Raw genomic sequence first — 21,108 nt, forward strand, 5'->3', positions numbered from 1 at the left:
GAGAGGCTGGGAGGCACTGGGAGAGGCTGGGAGGCACTGGAGAGGCTGGGAGGCACTGGGAGAGGCTGGGAGGCACTGGGAGAGGCTGGGAGGCACTGGGAGAGGCTGGGAGGCACTGGGAGAGGCTGGGAGGCACTGGGAGAGGCTGGGAGGCACTGGGAGAGGCTGGGAGGCACTGGGAGAGGCTGGGAGGCACTGGGAGAGGCTGGGAGGCACTGGGAGAGGCTGGGAGGCACTGGGAGAGGCTGGGAGGCACTGGGAGAGGCTGGGAGGCACTGGGAGAGGCTGGGAGGCACTGGGAGAGGCTGGGAGGCACTGGGAGAGGCTGGGAGGCACTGGGAGAGGCTGGGAGGCACTGGGAGAGGCTGGGAGGCACTGGGAGAGGCTGGGAGGCACTGGGAGAGGCTGGGAGGCACTGGGAGAGGCTGGGAGGCACTGGGAGAGGCTGGGAGGCACTGGGAGAGGCTGGGAGGCACTGGGAGAGGCTGGGAGGCACTGGGAGAGGCTGGGAGGCACTGGGAGAGGCTGGGAGGCACTGGGAGAGGCTGGGAGGCACTGGGAGAGGCTGGGAGGCACTGGGAGAGGCTGGGAGGCACTGGGAGAGGCTGGGAGGCACTGGGAGAGGCTGGGAGGCACTGGGAGAGGCTGGGAGGCACTGGGAGAGGCTGGGAGGCACTGGGAGAGGCTGGGAGGCACTGGGAGAGGCTGGGAGGCACTGGGAGAGGCTGGGAGGCACTGGGAGAGGCTGGGAGGCACTGGGAGAGGCTGGGAGGCACTGGGAGAGGCTGGGAGGCACTGGGAGAGGCTGGGAGGCACTGGGAGAGGCTGGGAGGCACTGGGAGAGGCTGGGAGGCACTGGGAGAGGCTGGGAGGCACTGGGAGAGGCTGGGAGGCACTGGGAGAGGCTGGGAGGCACTGGGAGAGGCTGGGAGGCACTGGGAGAGGCTGGGAGGCACTGGGAGAGGCTGGGAGGCACTGGGAGAGGCTGGGAGGCACTGGGAGAGGCTGGGAGGCACTGGGAGAGGCTGGGAGGCACTGGGAGAGGCTGGGAGGCACTGGGAGAGGCTGGGAGGCACTGGGAGAGGCTGGGAGGCACTGGGAGAGGCTGGGAGGCACTGGGAGAGGCTGGGAGGCACTGGGAGAGGCTGGGAGGCACTGGGAGAGGCTGGGAGGCACTGGGAGAGGCTGGGAGGCACTGGGAGAGGCTGGGAGGAGGCACTGGAGAGGCTGGGAGGCACTGGGAGAGGCTGGGAGGCACTGGGAGAGGCTGGGAGGCACTGGGAGAGGCTGGGAGGCACTGGGAGAGGCTGGGAGGCACTGGGAGAGGCTGGGAGGCACTGGGAGAGGCTGGGAGGCACTGGGAGAGGCTGGGAGGCACTGGGAGAGGCTGGGAGGCACTGGGAGAGGCTGGGAGGCACTGGGAGAGGCTGGGAGGCACTGGGAGAGGCTGGGAGGCACTGGGAGAGGCTGGGAGGCACTGGGAGAGGCTGGGAGGCACTGGGAGAGGCTGGGAGGCACTGGGAGAGGCTGGGAGGCACTGGGAGAGGCTGGGAGGCACTGGGAGAGGCTGGGAGGCACTGGGAGAGGCTGGGAGGCACTGGGAGAGGCTGGGAGGCACTGGAGAGGCTGGGAGGCACTGGGAGAGGCTGGGAGGCACTGGGAGAGGCTGGGAGGCACTGGGAGAGGCTGGGAGGCACTGGGAGAGGCTGGGAGGCACTGGGAGAGGCTGGGAGGCACTGGGAGAGGCTGGGAGGCACTGGGAGAGGCTGGGAGGCACTGGGAGAGGCTGGGAGGCACTGGGAGAGGCTGGGAGGCACTGGGAGAGGCTGGGAGGCACTGGGAGAGGCTGGGAGGCACTGGAGAGGCTGGGAGGCACTGGGAGAGGCTGGGAGGCACTGGGAGAGGCTGGGAGGCACTGGGAGAGGCTGGGAGGCACTGGGAGAGGCTGGGAGGCACTGGGAGAGGCTGGGAGGCACTGGGAGAGGCTGGGAGGCACTGGGAGAGGCTGGGAGGCACTGGGAGAGGCTGGGAGGCACTGGGAGAGGCTGGGAGGCACTGGGAGAGGCTGGGAGGCACTGGGAGAGGCTGGGAGGCACTGGGAGAGGCTGGGAGGCACTGGGAGAGGCTGGGAGGCACTGGGAGAGGCTGGGAGGCACTGGGAGAGGCTGGGAGGCACTGGGAGAGGCTGGGAGGCACTGGGAGAGGCTGGGAGGCACTGGGAGAGGCTGGGAGGCACTGGGAGAGGCTGGGAGGCACTGGGAGAGGCTGGGAGGCACTGGGAGAGGCTGGGAGGCACTGGGAGAGGCTGGGAGGCACTGGGAGAGGCTGGGAGGCACTGGGAGAGGCTGGGAGGCACTGGGAGAGGCTGGGAGGCACTGGGAGAGGCTGGGAGGCACTGGGAGAGGCTGGGAGGCACTGGGAGAGGCTGGGAGGCACTGGGAGAGGCTGGGAGGCACTGGGAGAGGCTGGGAGGCACTGGGAGAGGCTGGGAGGCACTGGGAGAGGCTGGGAGGCACTGGGAGAGGCTGGGAGGCACTGGGAGAGGCTGGGAGGCACTGGGAGAGGCTGGGAGGCACTGGGAGAGGCTGGGAGGCACTGGGAGAGGCTGGGAGGCACTGGGAGAGGCTGGGAGGCACTGGGAGAGGCTGGGAGGCACTGGGAGAGGCTGGGAGGCACTGGAGAGGCTGGGAGGCACTGGGAGAGGCTGGGAGGCACTGGGAGAGGCTGGGAGGCACTGGGAGAGGCTGGGAGGCACTGGGAGAGGCTGGGAGGCACTGGGAGAGGCTGGGAGGCACTGGGAGAGGCTGGGAGGCACTGGGAGAGGCTGGGAGGCACTGGGAGAGGCTGGGAGGCACTGGGAGAGGCTGGGAGGCACTGGGAGAGGCTGGGAGGCACTGGGAGAGGCTGGGAGGCACTGGGAGAGGCTGGGAGGCACTGGGAGAGGGAGAGGCTGGGAGGCACTGGGAGAGGCTGGGAGGCACTGGGAGAGGCTGGGAGGCACTGGGAGAGGCTGGGAGGCACTGGGAGAGGCTGGGAGGCACTGGGAGAGGCTGGGAGGCACTGGGAGAGGCTGGGAGGCACTGGGAGAGGCTGGGAGGCACTGGGAGAGGCTGGGAGGCACTGGGAGAGGCTGGGAGGCACTGGGAGAGGCTGGGAGGCACTGGGAGAGGCTGGGAGGCACTGGGAGAGGCTGGGAGGCACTGGGAGAGGCTGGGAGGCACTGGGAGAGGCTGGGAGGCACTGGGAGAGGCTGGGAGGCACTGGGAGAGGCTGGGAGGCACTGGGAGAGGCTGGGAGGCACTGGGAGAGGCTGGGAGGCACTGGGAGAGGCTGGGAGGCACTGGGAGAGGCTGGGAGGCACTGGGAGAGGCTGGGAGGCACTGGGAGAGGCTGGGAGGCACTGGGAGAGGCTGGGAGGCACTGGGAGAGGCTGGGAGGCACTGGGAGAGGCTGGGAGGCACTGGAGAGGCTGGGAGGCACTGGGAGAGGCTGGGAGGCACTGGGAGAGGCTGGGAGGCACTGGGAGAGGCTGGGAGGCACTGGGAGAGGCTGGGAGGCACTGGGAGAGGCTGGGAGGCACTGGGAGAGGCTGGGAGGCACTGGGAGAGGCTGGGAGGCACTGGGAGAGGCTGGGAGGCACTGGGAGAGGCTGGGAGGCACTGGGAGAGGCTGGGAGGCACTGGGAGAGGCTGGGAGGCACTGGGAGAGGCTGGGAGGCACTGGGAGAGGCTGGGAGGCACTGGGAGAGGCTGGGAGGCACTGGGAGAGGCTGGGAGGCACTGGGAGAGGCTGGGAGGCACTGGGAGAGGCTGGGAGGCACTGGGAGAGGCTGGGAGGCACTGGGAGAGGCTGGGAGGCACTGGGAGAGGCTGGGAGGCACTGGGAGAGGCTGGGAGGCACTGGGAGAGGCTGGGAGGCACTGGGAGAGGCTGGGAGGCACTGGGAGAGGCTGGGAGGCACTGGGAGAGGCTGGGAGGCACTGGGAGAGGCTGGGAGGCACTGGAGAGGCTGGGAGGCACTGGGAGAGGCTGGGAGGCACTGGGAGAGGCTGGGAGGCACTGGGAGAGGCTGGGAGGCACTGGGAGAGGCTGGGAGGCACTGGGAGAGGCTGGGAGGCACTGGGAGAGGCTGGGAGGCACTGGGAGAGGCTGGGAGGCACTGGGAGAGGCTGGGAGGCACTGGGAGAGGCTGGGAGGCACTGGAGAGGCTGGGAGGCACTGGGAGAGGCTGGGAGGCACTGGGAGAGGCTGGGAGGCACTGGGAGAGGCTGGGAGGCACTGGGAGAGGCTGGGAGGCACTGGGAGAGGCTGGGAGGCACTGGGAGAGGCTGGGAGGCACTGGAGAGGCTGGGAGGCACTGGGAGAGGCTGGGAGGCACTGGGAGAGGCTGGGAGGCACTGGGAGAGGCTGGGAGGCACTGGGAGAGGCTGGGAGGCACTGGGAGAGGCTGGGAGGCACTGGGAGAGGCTGGGAGGCACTGGGAGAGGCTGGGAGGCACTGGGAGAGGCTGGGAGGCACTGGGAGAGGCTGGGAGGCACTGGGAGAGGCTGGGACTGGGCACTGGGAGCAGGCTGGGAGGCACTGGGAGAGGCTGGGAGGCACTGGGAGAGGCTGGGAGGCACTGGGAGAGGCTGGGAGGCACTGGGAGAGGCTGGGAGAGAACTGGGAGAGGCTGGGAGGCACTGGGAGAGGCTGGGAGGCACTGGGAGAGGCTGGGAGGCACTGGGAGAGGCTGGGAGGCACTGGGAGGCACTGGGAGAGGCTGGGAGGCACTGGGAGAGGCTGGGAGGCACTGGGAGAGGCTGGGAGGCACTGGGAGAGGCTGGGAGGCACTGGGAGAGGCTGGGAGGCACTGGGAGAGGCTGGGAGGCACTGGAGAGGCTGGGAGGCACTGGGAGAGGCTGGGAGGCACTGGGAGAGGCTGGGAGGCACTGGGAGAGGCTGGGAGGCACTGGGAGAGGCTGGGAGGCACTGGGAGAGGCTGGGAGGCACTGGGAGAGGCTGGGAGGCACTGGGAGAGGCTGGGAGGCACTGGGAGAGGCTGGGAGGCACTGGGAGAGGCCGGGAGGCACTGGGAGAGGCTGGGGGGAGAGGCACTGGGAGAGGCTGGGAGGCACTGGGAGAGGCTGGGAGGCACTGGGAGAGGCTGGGAGGCACTGGGAGAGGCTGGGAGGCACTGGAGAGAGGCTGGGAGGCACTGGGAGAGGCTGGGAGGCACTGGGAGAGGCTGGGAGGCACTGGGAGAGGCTGGGAGGCACTGGGAGAGGCTGGGAGGCACTGGGAGAGGCTGGGAGGCACTGGGAGAGGCTGGGAGGCACTGGGAGAGGCTGGGAGGCACTGGGAGAGGCTGGGAGGCACTGGGAGAGGCTGGGAGGCACTGGGAGAGGCTGGGAGGCACTGGGAGAGGCTGGGAGGCACTGGGAGAGGCTGGGAGGCACTGGGAGAGGCTGGGAGGCACTGGAGAGGCTGGGAGGCACTGGGAGAGGCTGGGAGGCACTGGGAGAGGCTGGGAGGCACTGGGAGAGGCTGGGAGGCACTGAGAGGCTGGGAGGCACTGGGAGAGGCTGGGAGGCACTGGGAGAGGCTGGGAGGCACTGGGAGAGGCTGGGAGGCACTGGGAGAGGCTGGGAGGCACTGGGAGAGGCTGGGAGGCACTGGGAGAGGCTGGGAGGCACTGGGAGAGGCTGGGAGGCACTGGGAGAGGCTGGGAGGCACTGGGAGAGGCTGGGAGGCACTGGGAGAGGCTGGGAGGCACTGGGAGAGGCTGGGAGGCACTTGGAGAGGCTGGGAGGCACTGGGAGAGGCTGGGAGGCACTGGGAGAGGCTGGGAGGCACTTAGAGAAGGCTGAGAGGCACTGGGAGAGGCTGGGAGGCACTGGGAGAGGCTGGGAGGCACTGGGAGAGGCTGGGAGGCACTGGGAGAGGCTGGGAGGCACTGGGAGAGGCTGGGAGGCACTGGAGAGGCTGGGAGGCACTGGGAGAGGCTGGGAGGCACTGGGAGAGGCTGGGAGGCACTGGGAGAGGCTGGGAGGCACTGGGAGAGGCTGGGAGGCACTGGGAGAGGCTGGGAGGCACTGGGAGAGGCTGGGAGGCACTGGGAGAGGCTGGGAGGCACTGGGAGAGGCTAGGAGGCACTGGGAGAGGCTGGGAGGTACTGGGAGAGGCTGGAAGGCACTGGGAGAGGCTGGGAGGCACTGGGAAAGGCTGGGAGGCACTGGGAGAGGCTGGGAGGCACTGGGAGAGGCTGGGAGGCACTGGGAGAGGCTGGGAGGCACTGGGAGAGGCTGGGAGGCACTGGGAGAGGCTGGGAGGCACTGGGAGAGGCTGGGAGGCACTGGGAGAGGCTGGGAGGCACTGGGAGAGGCTGGGAGGCACTGGGAGAGGCTGGGAGGCACTGGGAGAGGCTGGGAGGCACTGGGAGAGGCTGGGAGGCACTGGGAGAGGCTGGGAGACACTGGGAGAGGCTGGGAGGCACTGGGAGACTCTGGGAGAGGCTGGGAGGCACTGGGAGAGGCTGGGAGGCACTGGGAGAGGCTGGGAGGCACTGGGAGAGGCTGGGAGGCACTGGGAGAGGCTGGGAGGCACTGGGAGAGGCTGGGCACTGGGAGAGGCTGGGAGGCACTGGGAGAGGCTGGGAGGCACTGGGAGAGGCTGGGAGGCACTGGGAGAGGCTGGGAGGCACTGGGAGAGGCTGGGAGGCACTGGGAGAGGCTGGGAGGCACTGGGAGAGGCTGGGAGGCACTGGGAGAGGCTGGGAGGCACTGGGAGAGGCTGGGAGGCACTGGGAGAGGCTGGGAGGCACTGGAGAGGCTGGGAGGCACTGGGAGAGGCTGGGAGGCACTGGGAGAGGCTGGGAGGCACTGGGAGAGGCTGGGAGGCACTGGGAGAGGCTGGGAGGCACTGGGAGAGGCTGGGAGGCAGAGGCTGGGAGGCACTGGGAGAGGCTGGGAGGCACTGGGAGAGGCTGGGAGGCACTGGGAGAGGCTGGGAGGCACTGGGAGAGGCTGGGAGGCACTGGGAGAGGCTGGGAGGCACTGGGAGAGGCTGGGAGGCACTGGGAGAGGCTGGGAGGCACTGGGAGAGGCTGGGAGGCACTGGGAGAGGCTGGGAGGCACTGGGAGGCTGGGAGGCACTGGAGAGGCTGGGAGGCACTGGGAGAGGCTGGGAGGCACTGGGAGAGGCTGGGAGGCACTGGGAGAGGCTGGGAGGCACTGGGAGAGGCTGGGAGGCACTGGGAGAGGCTGGGAGGCACTGGGAGAGGCTGGGAGGCACTGGGAGAGGCTGGGAGGCACTGGGAGAGGCTGGGAGGCACTGGGGAGGCACTGGGAGAGGCTGGGAGGCACTGGGAGAGGCTGGGAGGCACTGGGAGAGGCTGGGAGGCACTGGGAGAGGCTGGGAGGCACTGGGAGAGGCTGGGAGGCACTGGGAGAGGCTGGGAGGCACTGGGAGAGGCTGGGAGGCACTGGGAGAGGCTGGGAGGCACTGGGAGAGGCTGGGAGGCACTGGGAGAGGCTGGGAGGCACTGGGAGAGGCTGGGAGGCACTGGGAGAGGCTGGGAGGCACTGGGAGAGGCTGGGAGGCACTGGGAGAGGCTGGGAGGCACTGGGAGAGGCTGGGAGGCACTGGGAGAGGCTGGGAGGCACTGGGAGAGGCTGGGAGGCACTGGGAGAGGCTGGGAGGCACTGGGAGAGGCTGGGAGGCACTGGGAGAGGCTGGGAGGCACTGGGAGAGGCTGGGAGGCACTGGGAGAGGCTGGGAGGCACTGGAGAGGCTGGGAGGCACTGGGAGAGGCTGGGAGGCAGTGGGAGAGGCTGGGAGGCACTGGGAGAGGCTGGGAGGCACTGGGAGAGGCTGGGAGGCACTGGGAGAGGCTGGGAGGCACTGGGAGAGGCTGGGAGGCACTGGGAGAGGCTGGGAGGCACTGCACTGGGAGAGGCTGGGAGGCACTGGGAGAGGCTGGGAGGCACTGGGAGAGGCTGGGAGGCACTGGGAGAGGCTGGGAGGCACTGGGAGAGGCTAGGAGAGGCTGGGAGGCACTGGGAGAGGCTGGGAGGCACTGGGAGAGGCTGGGAGGCACTGGGAGAGGGAGAGGCTGGGAGGCACTGGGAAAGGCTGGGAGGCACTGGGAGAGGCTGGGAGGCACTGGGAGAGGCTGGGAGGCACTGGGAGAGGCTGGGAGGCACTGGGAGAGGCTGGGAGGCTGGGAGGCACTGGGAGAGGCTGGGAGGCACTGGGAGAGGCTGGGAGGCACTGGGAGGCTGGGAGGCACTGGGGAGGCTGGGAGGCACTGGGAGAGGCTGGGAGGCACTGGGAGAGGCTGGGAGGCACTGGGAGAGGCTGGGAGGCACTGGGAGAGGCTGGGAGGCACTGGGAGGCTGGGAGGCACTGGGAGAGGCTGGGAGGCACTGGGAGAGGCTGGGAGGCACTGGGAGAGGCTGGGAGGCACTGGGAGAGGCTGGGAGGCACTGGGAGAGGCTGGGAGGCACTGGGAGAGGCTGGGAGGCACTGGGAGAGGCTGGGAGGCACTGGGAGAGGCTGGGAGGCACTGGGAGAGGCTGGGAGGCACTGGGAGAGGCTGGGAGGCACTGGGAGAGGCTGGGAGGCACTGGGAGAGGCTGGGAGGCACTGGGAGAGGCTGGGAGGCACTGGGAGAGGCTGGGAGGCACTGGGAGAGGCTGGGAGGCACTGGGAGAGGCTGGGAGGCACTGGGAGAGGCTGGGAGGCACTGGGAGAGGCTGGGAGGCACTGGGAGAGGCTGGGAGGCACTGGGAGAGGCTGGGAGGCACTGGGAGAGGCTGGGAGGCACTGGGAGAGGCTGGGAGGCACTGGGAGAGGCTGGGAGGCACTGGGAGAGGCTGGGAGGCACTGGGAGAGGCTGGGAGGCACTGGGAGAGGCTGGGAGGCACTGGGAGAGGCTGGGAGGCACTGGGAGAGGCTGGGAGGCACTGGGAGAGGCTGGGAGGCACTGGGAGAGGCTGGGAGGCACTGGGAGAGGCTGGGAGGCACTGGGAGAGGCTGGGAGGCACTGGGAGAGGCTGGGAGGCACTGGGAGAGGCTGGGAGGCACTGGGAGAGGCTGGGAGGCACTGGGAGAGGCTGGGAGGCACTGGGAGAGGCTGGGAGGCACTGGGAGAGGCTGGGAGGCACTGGGAGAGGCTGGGAGGCACTGGGAGAGGCTGGGAGGCACTGGGAGAGGCTGGGAGGCACTGGGAGGCTGGGAGGCACTGGGAGAGGCTGGGAGGCACTGGGAGAGGCTGGGAGGCACTGGGAGAGGCTGGGAGGCACTGGGAGAGGCTGGGAGGCACTGGGAGAGGCTGGGAGGCACTGGGAGAGGCTGGGAGGCACTGGGAGAGGCTGGGAGGCACTGGGAGAGGCTGGGAGGCACTGGGAGAGGCTGGGAGGCACTGGGAGAGGCTGGGAGGCACTGGGAGAGGCTGGGAGGCACTGGGAGAGGCTGGGAGGCACTGGGAGAGGCTGGGAGGCACTGGGAGAGGCTGGGAGGCACTGGGAGAGGCTGGGAGGCACTGGGAGAGGCTGGGAGGCACTGGGAGAGGCTGGGAGGCACTGGGAGAGGCTGGGAGGCACTGGGAGAGGCTGGGAGGCACTGGAGAGGCTGGGAGGCACTGGGAGAGGCTGGGAGGCACTGGGAGAGGCTGGGAGGCACTGGAGAGGCTGGGAGGCACTGGGAGAGGCTGGGAGGCACTGGGAGAGGCTGGGAGGCACTGGGAGAGGCTGGGAGGCACTGGGAGAGGCTGGGAGGCACTGGGAGAGGCTGGGAGGCACTGGAGAGGCTGGGAGGCACTGGGAGAGGCTGGGAGGCACTGGGAGAGGCTGGGAGGCACTGGGAGAGGCTGGGAGGCACTGGGAGAGGCTGGGAGGCACTGGGAGAGGCTGGGAGGCACTGGGAGAGGCTGGGAGGCACTGGGAGAGGCTGGGAGGCACTGGAGAGGCTGGGAGGCACTGGGAGAGGCTGAGAGGCACTGGGAGAGGCTGGGAGGCACTGGGAGAGGCTGGGAGGCACTGGGAGAGGCTGGGAGGCACTGGGGAAGGCTGAGAGGCACTGGGAGAGGCTGGGAGGCACTGGGAGAGGCTGGGAGGCACTGGGAGAGGCTGGGAGGCACTGGGAGAGGCTGGGAGGCACTGGGAGAGGCTGGGAGGCACTGGGAGAGGCTGGGAGGCACTGGGAGAGGCTGGGAGGCACTGGGAGGCACTGGGAGAGGCTGGGAGGCACTGGGAGAGGCTGGGAGGCACTGGGAGAGGCTGGGAGGCACTGGGAGAGGCTGGGAGGCACTGGGAGAGGCTGACAGAGGTTGGGAGGCACTAGGAGAGGCTGGAAGGCACTGGGAGAGGCTGGCAACTGGGAGGCACTGGGAGAGGCTGGGAGGCACTGGGAGAGGCTGGGAGGCACTGGGAGAGGCTGGGAGGCACTGGGAGAGGCTGGGGGCACTGGGAGGCTGGGAGGCACTGGGAGAGGCTGGGAGGCACTGGGAGAGGCTGGGAGGCACTGGAGAGGCTGGGAGGCACTGGGAGAGGCTGGGAGGCACTGGGAGAGGCTGGGAGGCACTGGGAGAGGCTGGGAGGCACTGGAGAGGCTGGGAGGCACTGGAGAGGCTGGGAGGAGGCTGGGAGGCACTGGGAGAGGCTGGGAGGCACTGGAGAGGCTGGGAGGCACTGGGAGAGGCTGGGAGGCACTGGGAGAGGCTGGGAGGCACTGGGAGAGGCTGGGAGGCACTGGGAGAGGCTGGGAGGCACTGGGAGAGGCTGGGAGGCACTGGGAGAGGCTGGGAGGCACTGGGAGAGGCTGGGAGGCACTGGGAGAGGCTGGGAGGCACTGGGAGAGGCTGGGAGGCACTGGGAGAGGCTGGGAGGCACTGGGAGAGGCTGGGAGGCACTGGGAGAGGCTGGGAGGCACTGGAGAGGCTGGGAGGCACTGGGAGAGGCTGGGAGGCACTGGGAGAGGCTGGGAGGCACTGGGAGAGGCTGGGAGGCACTGGGAGAGGCTGGGAGGCACTGGGAGAGGCTGGGAGGCACTGGGAGAGGCTGGGAGGCACTGGGAGAGGCTGGGAGGCACTGGGAGGCTGGGAGGCACTGGGAGAGGCTGGGAGGCACTGGGAGGCTGGGAGGCACTGGAGAGGCTGGGAGGCTGGGAGAGGCTGGGAGGCACTGGGAGAGGCTGGGAGGCACTGGGAGAGGCTGGGAGGCACTGGGAGAGGCTGGGAGGCACTGGAGAGGCTGGGAGGCACTGGAGAGGCTGGGAGGCACTGGGAGAGGCTGGGAGGCACTGGAGAGGCTGGGAGGCACTGGGAGAGGCTGGGAGGCACTGGAGAGGCTGGGAGGCACTGGGAGAGGCTGGGAGGCACTGGGAGAGGCTGGGAGGCACTGGAGAGGCTGGGAGGCACTGGGAGAGGCTGGGAGGCACTGGGAGAGGCTGGGAGGCACTGGGAGAGGCTGGGAGGCACTGGGAGAGGCTGGGAGGCACTGGGAGAGGCTGGGAGGCACTGGGAGAGGCTGGGAGGCACTGGGAGAGGCTGGGAGGCACTGGGAGAGGCTGGGAGGCACTGGGAGAGGCTGGGAGGCACTGGGAGAGGCTGGGAGGCACTGGGAGAGGCTGGGAGGCACTGGGAGAGGCTGGGAGGCACTGGGAGAGGCTGGGAGGCACTGGGAGAGGCTGGGAGGCACTGGGAGAGGCTGGGAGGCACTGGGAGAGGCTGGGAGGCACTGGGAGAGGCTGGGAGGCACTGGGAGAGGCTGGGAGGCACTGGGAGAGGCTGGGAGGCACTGGGAGAGGCTGGGAGGCACTGGGAGAGGCTGGGAGGCACTGGGAGAGGCTGGGAGGCACTGGGAGAGGCTGGGAGGCACTGGGAGAGGCTGGGAGGCACTGGGAGAGGCTGGGAGGCACTGGGAGAGGCTGGGAGGCACTGGAGAGGCTGGGAGGCACTGGGAGGCTGGGAGGCACTGAGAGGCTGGGAGGCACTGGAGAGGCTGGGAGGCACTGGGAGAGGCTGGGAGGCACTGGGAGAGGCTGGGAGGCACTGGGAGAGTACCCTGTCAAGATCATTTCACGGCAGGGGGAGGAAATACTCCCCCCCCTCCCAGATATTGGCCACTCCTTGTCCGAGAATCCCCTCTTCCTGTGGCCGGCCCCCTTTGCCCCTGCCGAACAGAGGGCAGGGGTGAGGTTGGCAGGGCAGTTGGCAAGGTAAGTGCAGCAGGTGACAGGGATTCGTGTATGTCCATGGAGTAGGGGTTCTCAAAGCAGGGGTAGCCAGGGGAGAGCAGGTCCATCACCACCAGGTCACTGTGTAGCAGGACCACCGTCGCGTATCAGTTCTGCAGGGGAGATCAGAGCTAGGGTTTGGCAGGGTTACAGGGTTACAAGGGGAGTGGGTAGGTGACGGATTTTCATCTCCCTCCTAGTCTCCACCACTTTTCTCATCCTAGTCTTTTTCTCCCATCCGTCACCCTCCCCTCTCTCTCTTTTTCTCCATCTCTCTCTCTCACCTCTCACTATTCTCTCTCCTCCACTTTCTCTCCATCCTAGTCTTTCTCTCCAATCCGTCACCTACCCACTCTCTCTCACTTTCTCTCCATCTCTCTCTCACTCTGCCACTTCTCACTATTCTCTCACTTCTCTCACCACTTTCTCTCCATCCTAGTCTTTTTCTCTCCAATCCGTCACCTACCCACTCCTCTCTCTCTCAATTTTCTCTCCATCTCTCCCTCTCACTTCCGCCACCTCTCACTATTCTCTCACTTCTCTCCACCACTTTCTCTCCATCCTAGTCTTTTTTCTCTCCAATCCGTCACCTACCCAATCCCCTCTCTCTCTCACTTTCTCTCTCTCACTTTAACTCTCTCTAAACCCCCCTACATGATTTCCCCTCCAATTCCCTCCATCCTAAACATTTTATCTCTCCAATCCGTCACCCACCCACTCCCCTCGCTCACTCTCTCACTTTCTCTCTCTCTCTCTCACCACTAGCGTAGGGGTTCTCGCAGAGTGTGGTGAAGTCTACCACATTATGCTCCATTTCCAACACTGTGGTGGTCTTCCCTTGCACCACAGTTATAGAAGGGGTCCGCCCAGTCCGCTCCACCGCCAACCCTCCGCTGAACACCACAAAGCTGTCCCTGTGGGGGGTTTAGAGGGATAGTTATAGTAATAGTAGTAGTAGTAATAGTAATAATAGTAATAGTAATAATAATTCCTTACCCATTCTTACAGTTCTTCCACTCCACTTTCTGTATCGGTTTACATGGCTCCTGCTTTCCCTCCTTGTTAGTCTTGGCTGGAGAGAAAAGAGAGAGAGGGAGAGATGGAGAGAAAAGTGAGAGAGAGAGGGGAGTGGGTAGGTGATGGATTGGAGCGGGAGAAAGTTCAGAGGAGGGGAAGTGATGGGGAGAAGCGAGAGAGGAGTGGGAGAGGGAGGAAATGTGAGCGAGAGGGAGAGAGAAAGTGAGAGAGAGAGAGGTGGGTGGATTGAGCTGGGAAAGTTTAGGATGGAGAGAATTGTGAGAGGAAACATGAGAGAGTGAGAGAGAGAGGTGAGAGAGAGAGAGAGGTGGGTGATGGATTGGAGAGAAAAAATGTTTAGGATGGGGAGAGAGAGAGAGAGAGAGAGAGAGAGAGAGAGAGAGAGAGAGAGAGAGAGAGAGAGAGAGAATTATTAGTTTTATATCAACAAAGAAAATTCAATAAATTAATTCAATGCACACACACACACACACACACACACACACTCTCTCTCTCTCTCTCTTCTCACACCACTCTCTCTCTCTTTCTCTCCATCCTAAACATTTTTTCTCTCCAATCCGTCACCTACCCACTCCCAATTTCTCTCACTTTCTCTCTCTCACTTTTTCTTCCTCTAATTCCCCCTACATGATCCTCTCTCTCTTTCTCTTCATCCTAAACATTTTTTCTCTCCAATCCGTCACCCACCCACTCCCAATTTCTCTCACTTTCCCTCTCTCACTTTATCATTCTCTCTCCCCTCACATGATTCTCTCTCTCTTTCTCTCCATCCTAAACATTTTTTCTCTCCAATCCGTCACCTACCCACTCCCCTCGCTCACTTTCTCTCTCTCTCACCGTGCGGGAAGACTGTGGAGGTGGGTCTTGGAGAGGCTTGTTTGAGGGTCCAGGTTGTGAGCGAGCCGTCCGTGTGGCAACAAATAAACTGCTTCCCTTCGTGGTGCCATGACACTGACCTGCAAAATTAAAGCTAGGTTACTCTCTTTCTCTCTCATTTTCTCTCTCTAAATGTCCCTACGTGTTTCTCTCTCCAATTCTCTCCATCCTAGTCTTTTTTTCTCTCCAATCCGTCACCTACCCACTCCCCTCTCTCTCTCACTTTTCTCTCCATCTCTCTCACTTCTGCCACCTCTCACTATTCTCTCACTTCTCTCCATCATTTTCTCTGCATCCTAGTCTTTTTTTCTCTCCGATCCGTCACCTACCCACTCCCCTCTCTCTCTTTTCTCTCCATCTCTCCTCTCACTTCTGCCACCTCTCACTATTCTCTCACTTCTCTCCTCAATTCTCTCCATCCTAGTCTTTTTCTCGCTCAAATCCGCCACCTACCCACTCCCATCTCTCTCTCATTTTCTCTCCATATCTCTCTCTCACTTCTGCCACCTCTCACTATTCTCTCTCTACTCTCCCTCACTTTCTCTCCAGCCTAGTCATTTTTCTCTCCAATCCGTCACCACCCACCCCTCTCTCTCTCTTTTCTCCATCTCTCATCTCACCTCTGCCACCTCTCACTATTCTCTCACTCTCTCTCCAATTCTCTCCATCCTAGTCTTTTTTTCTCTCCAATCCGTCACCTACCCACTCCCCTCTCTCTCTCACTTTTCTCTCCATCTTTCTCTCTCACTTCTGCCACCTCTCACTATTCTCTCACTCTCCATCATTTTCTCTCCATCCTAGTCTTTTTTCTCTCCAATCTCACCTACCCACCCACCCTCTCTCACTTTTTCTCCATCTCTCCCTCTCACTGCCACCTCTCACTATTCTCTCACTTCTCTCCCTCACTTTCTCTCCATCCTAGTCTTTTTCTCTCCAATCCGTCACCTACCCACTCCCCTCTCTCTCTCACTTTTCTCTCCATCTCTCCCTCTCACTTCTGCCACCTCTCACTATTCTCTCACTTCTCTCCATCACTTTCTCCATCCTAGTCTTTTTCTCTCCAATCACCCCCACTCCCTCTCTCTCTCTCACTTTCTCTCCATCTCTCCCTCTCACTTGCCACCTCTCACTATTCTCTCACTCTCTCTCCACTTTCTCTCCATCCTAGTCTTTTTCTCTCCAATCCGTCACCTACCCACTCCCCTCTCTCTCTCACTTTTCTCTCCATCTCTCCCTCTCACTTCTGCCACCTCTCACTATTCTCTCACTTCTCTCCATCACTTTCTCTCCATCCTAGTCTTTTTTTCTCTCCAATCCGTCACCTACCCACTCCCCTCTCTCTCTCTCTCTCTCACTTTCTCACTTTCTCTCACCTGAGTGGCTCAGCGGCCTGGTATCTCAATTCAGCAATGCGACCTTTGAAGTCCCACAGAACCAGCTGACCACTCTCGTAGCCAATCAGCAGCTGTAGTAGTAGTAGTAGTAGTAGTAGTAGTAGTAGTATTGGTGATGGTGATGATGGTGGTAGAGGAGGTGGTGGTGGTGGTGGTGGTGGTGGTGGTGGTGGTGGTGGTGGTGGTGGTGGTTAGAGAATGTGAGTAGTAGTAGTAGTAGTAGTAGTAGTGGTAGTGGTAGTAGTAGTAGTAATAATAATAATAATAATAATAATAATAATAATAATAATAATAATTGCTTAAAAGAGAGAGAGAGAGAGAGAGAGAGAGAGAGAGAGAGAGATTCCCTTTAAAAGAAAAAAATTGAGAAAAATATTATGATCAAAATTGTCATTATTCTCTCTCTCTCTCTCTCTCATAAAGGTGCAATAACAATAGTAATAGGAGGAGGAGGAGGAGGAGGAGGAGGAGGAGGAGGAGGAGGAAAAGGAGGAGGAGGAGGAGGAGGAGGTCTCTCTCTCTCTCTCTCTCTCTTTTTCTCCCATTCAAATCCGTCATCTACCCACTCCCCTCTCACTCTCTCACTCTCTCACTTTCTCTCTCTCTTTTTCTCTCTCTCTAAATGTCCCTACGTGTTTCTCTCTCCAATTCTCTCCATCCTAGTCTTTTTTTCTCTCCAATCCGTCACCTACCCACTCCCCTCTCTCTCACTTTTCTCTCCATCTCTCCCTGTCACTTCTGCCACCTCTCACTATTCTCTCACTTCTCTCCACCACTTTGTCTCCATCCTAGTCTTTTCTCTCCAATCGTCACCTACCCACTCCTCTCTCTCTCACTTCTCTCCATCTCTCCTCTCATCTCCTCCACCTCTCACTATTCTCTCACTTCTCTCCACCACTTTTCTCCATTCTAGTCTTTTTTCTCTCCAATCACACTCACCCACTCCTCTCTCTCACTTTCTCTCCATCTCTCTCACTCCGCCACCTCTCACTATTCTCTCACTCTCCACCACTTTCTCTCCATTCTAGTCTTTTTTTCTCTCCAATCCGTCACCTACCCACTCCCTCTCTCTCACTTTTCTCTCCATCTCTCCCTCTCACTTCCGCCACCTCTCACTATTCTCTCACTTCTCCCCATCACTTTCTCTCCATCCTAGTCTTTTTTTCTCTCCAATCCGTCACCTACCCACTCCCCTCTCTCTCTCACTTTTCTCTCCATCTCTCTCACTTTTATCTCCATTTCTCTCTCTCTCTCTCTCACCTTGCCAGGGTCGACAGGGTTCTCGCTGAGGTGGACCACAGCGCCAGGGTGTGTCTTGCGGGACCTGCAATAGTAGTAGTAGTAGTAGTAGTAGTAGTAGTAATAGTAGTAATAGTAGAATAGTAAAAACAAACCCAGAACCAACCCAAATACTCCCAAAAATAGCCCAATTACTCCAAAAATAGCACAAAATAAAATCCACACAAATAGAGGTGATGGATAAAGGGTCTCTCCTCCCCATCTATGCTCCTTGTACGGGCTTCTGAACACCTGGGAGATTAAATGGGGAGATTAATGGGGAGGGAGTGGGTAGGTGACGGATCTGAATGGGGAAAAGTTTAGGATGGAGGAATTTAAATGGGGAATCTTGTAGGGGGGGTGAGGCACTGGGAGAGGCTGGGAGGCACTGGGAGAGGCTGGGAGGCACTGGGAGAGGCTGGGAGGCACTGGGAGAGGCTGGGAGGCACTGGGAGAGGCTGGGAGGCACTGAGAGAGGCTGGGAGGCACTGGGAGAGGCTGGGAGGCACTGGGAGAGGCTGGGAGGCACTGGGAGAGGCTGGGAGGCACTGGGAGAGGCTGGGAGGCACTGGGAGAGGCTGGGAGGCACTGGGAGAGGCTGGATGGCACTGGGAGAGGCTGGGAGGCACTGGGAGAGGCTGGGAGGCACTGGGAGAGGCTGGGAGGCACTGGGAGAGGCTGAGAGAGGCTGGGAGGCACTGGGTGGCACTGGGAGAGGCTGGGAGGCACTGGGAGAGGCTGGGAGGCACTGGGAGAGGCTGGGAGGCACTGGGAGAGGCTGGGAGGCACTGGGAGAGGCTGGGATGCACTGGGAGAGGCTGGGAGGCACTGGGAGAGGCTGGGAGGCACTGGGAGAGGCTGGGAGGCACTGGGAGAGGCTGGGAGGCACTGGGAGAGGCTGGGAGGCACTGGGAGAGGCTGGGAGGCACTGGGAGAGGCTGGGAGGCACTGGGAGAGGCTGGGAGGCACTGGGAGAGGCTGGGAGGCACTGGGAGAGGCTGGGAGGCACTGGGAGAGGCTGGGAGGCACTGGGAGAGGCTGGATGGCACTGGGAGAGGCTGGGAGGCACTGGGAGAGGCTGGGAGGCACTGGGAGAGGCTGGGAGGCACTGGGAGAGGCTGGGAGGCACTGGGAGAGGCTGGGATGCACTGGGAGAGGCTGGGAGGCACTGGGAGAGGCTGGGAGGCACTGGGAGAGGCTGGGAGGCACTGGGAGAGGCTGGGAGGCACTGGGAGAGGCTGGGATGCACTGGGAGAGGCTGGGAGGCACTGGGAGAGGCTGGGAGGCACTGGGAGAGGCTGGGAGGCACTGGGAGAGGCTGGGAGGCACTGGGAGAGGCTGGGAGGCACTGGGAGAGGCTGGGATGGCACTGGGAGAGGCTGGGAGGCACTGGGAGAGGCTGGGAGGCACTGGGAGAGGCTGGGAGGCACTGGGAGAGGCTGGGAGGCACTGGGAGAGGCTGGGAGGCACTGGCTGAGGCACTGGGGCACTGGGAGAGGCTGGGATGCACTGGGAGAGGCTGGGAGGCACTGGGAGAGGCTGGGAGGCACTGGGAGAGGCTGAGAGGCTGGGAGTGCAGCACTGGGAGAGGCTGGGAGGCACTGGGAGAGGCTGGGAGGCACTGGGAGAGGCTGGGAGGCACTGGGAGAGGCTGGGAGGCACTGGGAGAGGCTGGGAGGCACTGGGAGAGGCTGGGAGGCACTGGGAGAGGCTGGGAGGCACTGGGAGAGGCTGGGAGGCACTGGGAGAGGCTGGGAGGCACTGGGAGAGGCTGGGAGGCACTGGGAGAGGCTGGGCACTGGGAGAGGCTGGGAGGCACTGGGAGAGGCTGGGAGGCACTGGGAGAGGCTGGGAGGCACTGGGAGAGGCTGGGAGGCACTGGGAGAGGCTGGGAGGCACTGGGAGAGGCTGGGAGGCACTGGGAGAGGCTGGGAGGCACTGGGAGAGGCTGGGAGGCACTGGGAGAGGCTGGGATGGCACTGAGAGAGGCTGGGCACTGGGAGAGGCTGGGAGGCACTGGGAGAGGCTGGGAGGCACTGGGAGAGGCTGGGAGGCACTGGGAGAGGCTGGGAGGCACTGGGAGAGGCTGGGAGGCACTGGGAGAGGCTGGGAGGCACTGGGAGAGGCTGGGAGGCACTGGGAGAGGCTGGGATGCACTGGGAGGCTGGGAGGCACTGGGAGAGGCTGGGAGGCACTGGGAGAGGCTGGGAGGCACTGGGAGAGGCTGGGAGGCACTGGGAGAGGCTGGGAGGCACTGGGAGAGGCTGGGAGGCACTGGGAGAGGCTGGGAGGCACTGGGAGAGGCTGGGAGGCACTGGGAGAGGCTGGGAGGCACTGGGAGAGGCTGGGAGGCACTGGGAGAGGCTGGGAGGCACTGGGAGAGGCTGGGATGCACTGGGAGAGGCTGGGAGGCACTGGGAGAGGCTGGGAGGCACTGGGAGAGGCTGGGAGGCACTGGGAGAGGTTGGGAGGCACTGGGAGAGGCTGGGAGGCACTGGGAGAGGATGGGATGCACTGGGAGAGGATGGGAGGCACTGGGAGAGGCTGGGAGGCACTGGGAGAGGCTGGGAGGCACTGGGAGAGGCTGGGAGGCACTGGGAGAGGCTGGGAGGCACTGGGAGAGGCTGGGAGGCACTGGGAGAGGCTGGGAGGCACTGGGAGAGGCTGGGAGGCACTGGGAGAGGCTGGGAGGCACTGGGAGAGCTGGGAGGCACTGGGAGAGGCTGGGAGACACTGGGAGAAGCTGGGAGGCACTGGGAGAGGCTGGGAGACACTGGGAGAGGCTGGCAGGCACTGGGAGAGGCTGGGAGGCACTGGGAGAGGCTGGGAGGCACTGGGAGAGGCTGGAGGCACTGGGAGAGGCTGGGAGGCACTGGGAGAGCTGGGAGGCACTGGGAGAGGGTGGGAGGCACTGGGAGAGGCTGGGAGGCACTGGGAGAGGTTGGGAGGCACTGGGAGAGGCTGGGATGCACTGGGAGAGGCTGGGAGGCACTGGGAGGCTGGGAGGCACTGGGAGAGGCTGGGAGGCACTGGGAGAGGCTGGGAGGCACTGGGAGAGGCTGGGAGGCACTGGGAGAGGCTGGGAGGCACTGGGAGAGGCTGGGAGGCACTGGGAGAGGCTGGGAGGCACTGGGAGAGGCTGGGAGGCACTGGGAGAGGCTGGGAGGCACTGGGAGAGGCTGGGAGGCACTGGGAGAGGCTGGGAGGCACTGGGAGAGGCTGGGAGGCACTGGGAGAGGCTGGGAGGCACTGGGAGAGGCTGGGATGGCACTGGGAGAGGCTGGGAGGCACTGGGAGAGGCTGGGAGGCACTGGGAGAGGCTGGGAGGCACTGGGAGAGGCTGGGAGGCACTGGGAGAGGCTGGGAGGCACTGGGAGAGGCTGGGAGGCACTGGGAGAGGCTGGGAGGCACTGGGAGAGGCTGGGAGGCACTGGGAGAGGCTGGGAGGCACTGGGAGAGGCTGGGAGGCACTGGGAGAGGCTGGGAGGCACTGGGGGAGGCTGGGAGAGGCTGGGAGGCACTGGGAGAGGCTGGGAGGCACTGGGAGAGGCTGGGAGGCACTGGGAGAGGCTGGGAGGCACTGGGAGAGGCTGGGATGCACTGAGAGAGGCTGGGAGGCACTGGGAGAGGCTGGGAGGCACTGGGAGAGGCTGGGAGGCACTGGGAGAGGCTGGGAGGCACTGGGAGAGGCTGGGAGGCACTGGGAGAGGCTGGGAGGCACTGGGAGAGGCTGGGAGGCACTGGGAGAGGCTGGGAGGCACTGGGAGAGGCTGGGAGGCACTGGAGAGGCTGGGAGGCACTGGGAGAGGCTGGGAGGCACTGGGAGAGGCTGGGAGGCACTGAGAGAGGCTGGGAGGCACTGGGAGAGGCTGGGAGGCACTGGGAGAGGCTGGGAGGCACTGGGAGAGGCTGGGAGGCACTGGGAGAGGCTGGGAGGCACTGGGAGAGGCTGGGAGGCACTGGGAGAGGCTGGGAGGCACTGGGAGAGGCTGGGAGGCACTGGGAGAGGCTGGGAGGCACTGGGGAGGCTGGGAGGCACTGGGAGAGGCTGGGAGGCACTGGGAGAGGCTGGGAGGCACTGGGAGAGGCTGGGAGGCACTGGGAGAGGCTGGGAGGCACTGGGAGAGGCTGGGAGGCACTGGGAGAGGCTGGGTGGCACTGGGAGAGGCTGGGAGGCACTGGGAGAGGCTGGGAGGCACTGGGAGAGGCTGGGAGGCACTGGGAGAGGCTGGGAGGCACTGGGAGAGGCTGGGAGGCACTGGGAGAGGCTGGGAGGCACTGGGAGAGGCTGGGAGGCACTGGGAGAG

The 21,108-nt window shown here is 64.3% G+C and overlaps 1 protein-coding gene across 1 annotated transcript in view; it reads right to left on the minus strand.

Annotated features, from left to right (window-relative positions):
• Positions 1–21,108, minus strand: part of LOC123506952 (syntaxin-binding protein 5-like) — a 59,974-nt gene that overhangs the window by 28,701 nt on the left and 10,165 nt on the right. The window contains 7 exon segments of the mRNA XM_045259398.1: positions 12,043–12,220; positions 12,223–12,328; positions 12,955–13,129; positions 13,212–13,287; positions 14,091–14,209; positions 15,503–15,594; positions 16,784–16,849. Of these exon segments, the coding sequence (XP_045115333.1) occupies positions 12,043–12,220; positions 12,223–12,328; positions 12,955–13,129; positions 13,212–13,287; positions 14,091–14,209; positions 15,503–15,594; positions 16,784–16,849 (812 nt within the window).

The sequence above is a fragment of the Portunus trituberculatus genome, chromosome 2 (assembly GCF_017591435.1).
Source record: "Portunus trituberculatus isolate SZX2019 chromosome 2, ASM1759143v1, whole genome shotgun sequence".
In the NCBI taxonomy this organism is placed as follows: Eukaryota; Metazoa; Arthropoda; class Malacostraca; order Decapoda; family Portunidae; genus Portunus; species Portunus trituberculatus.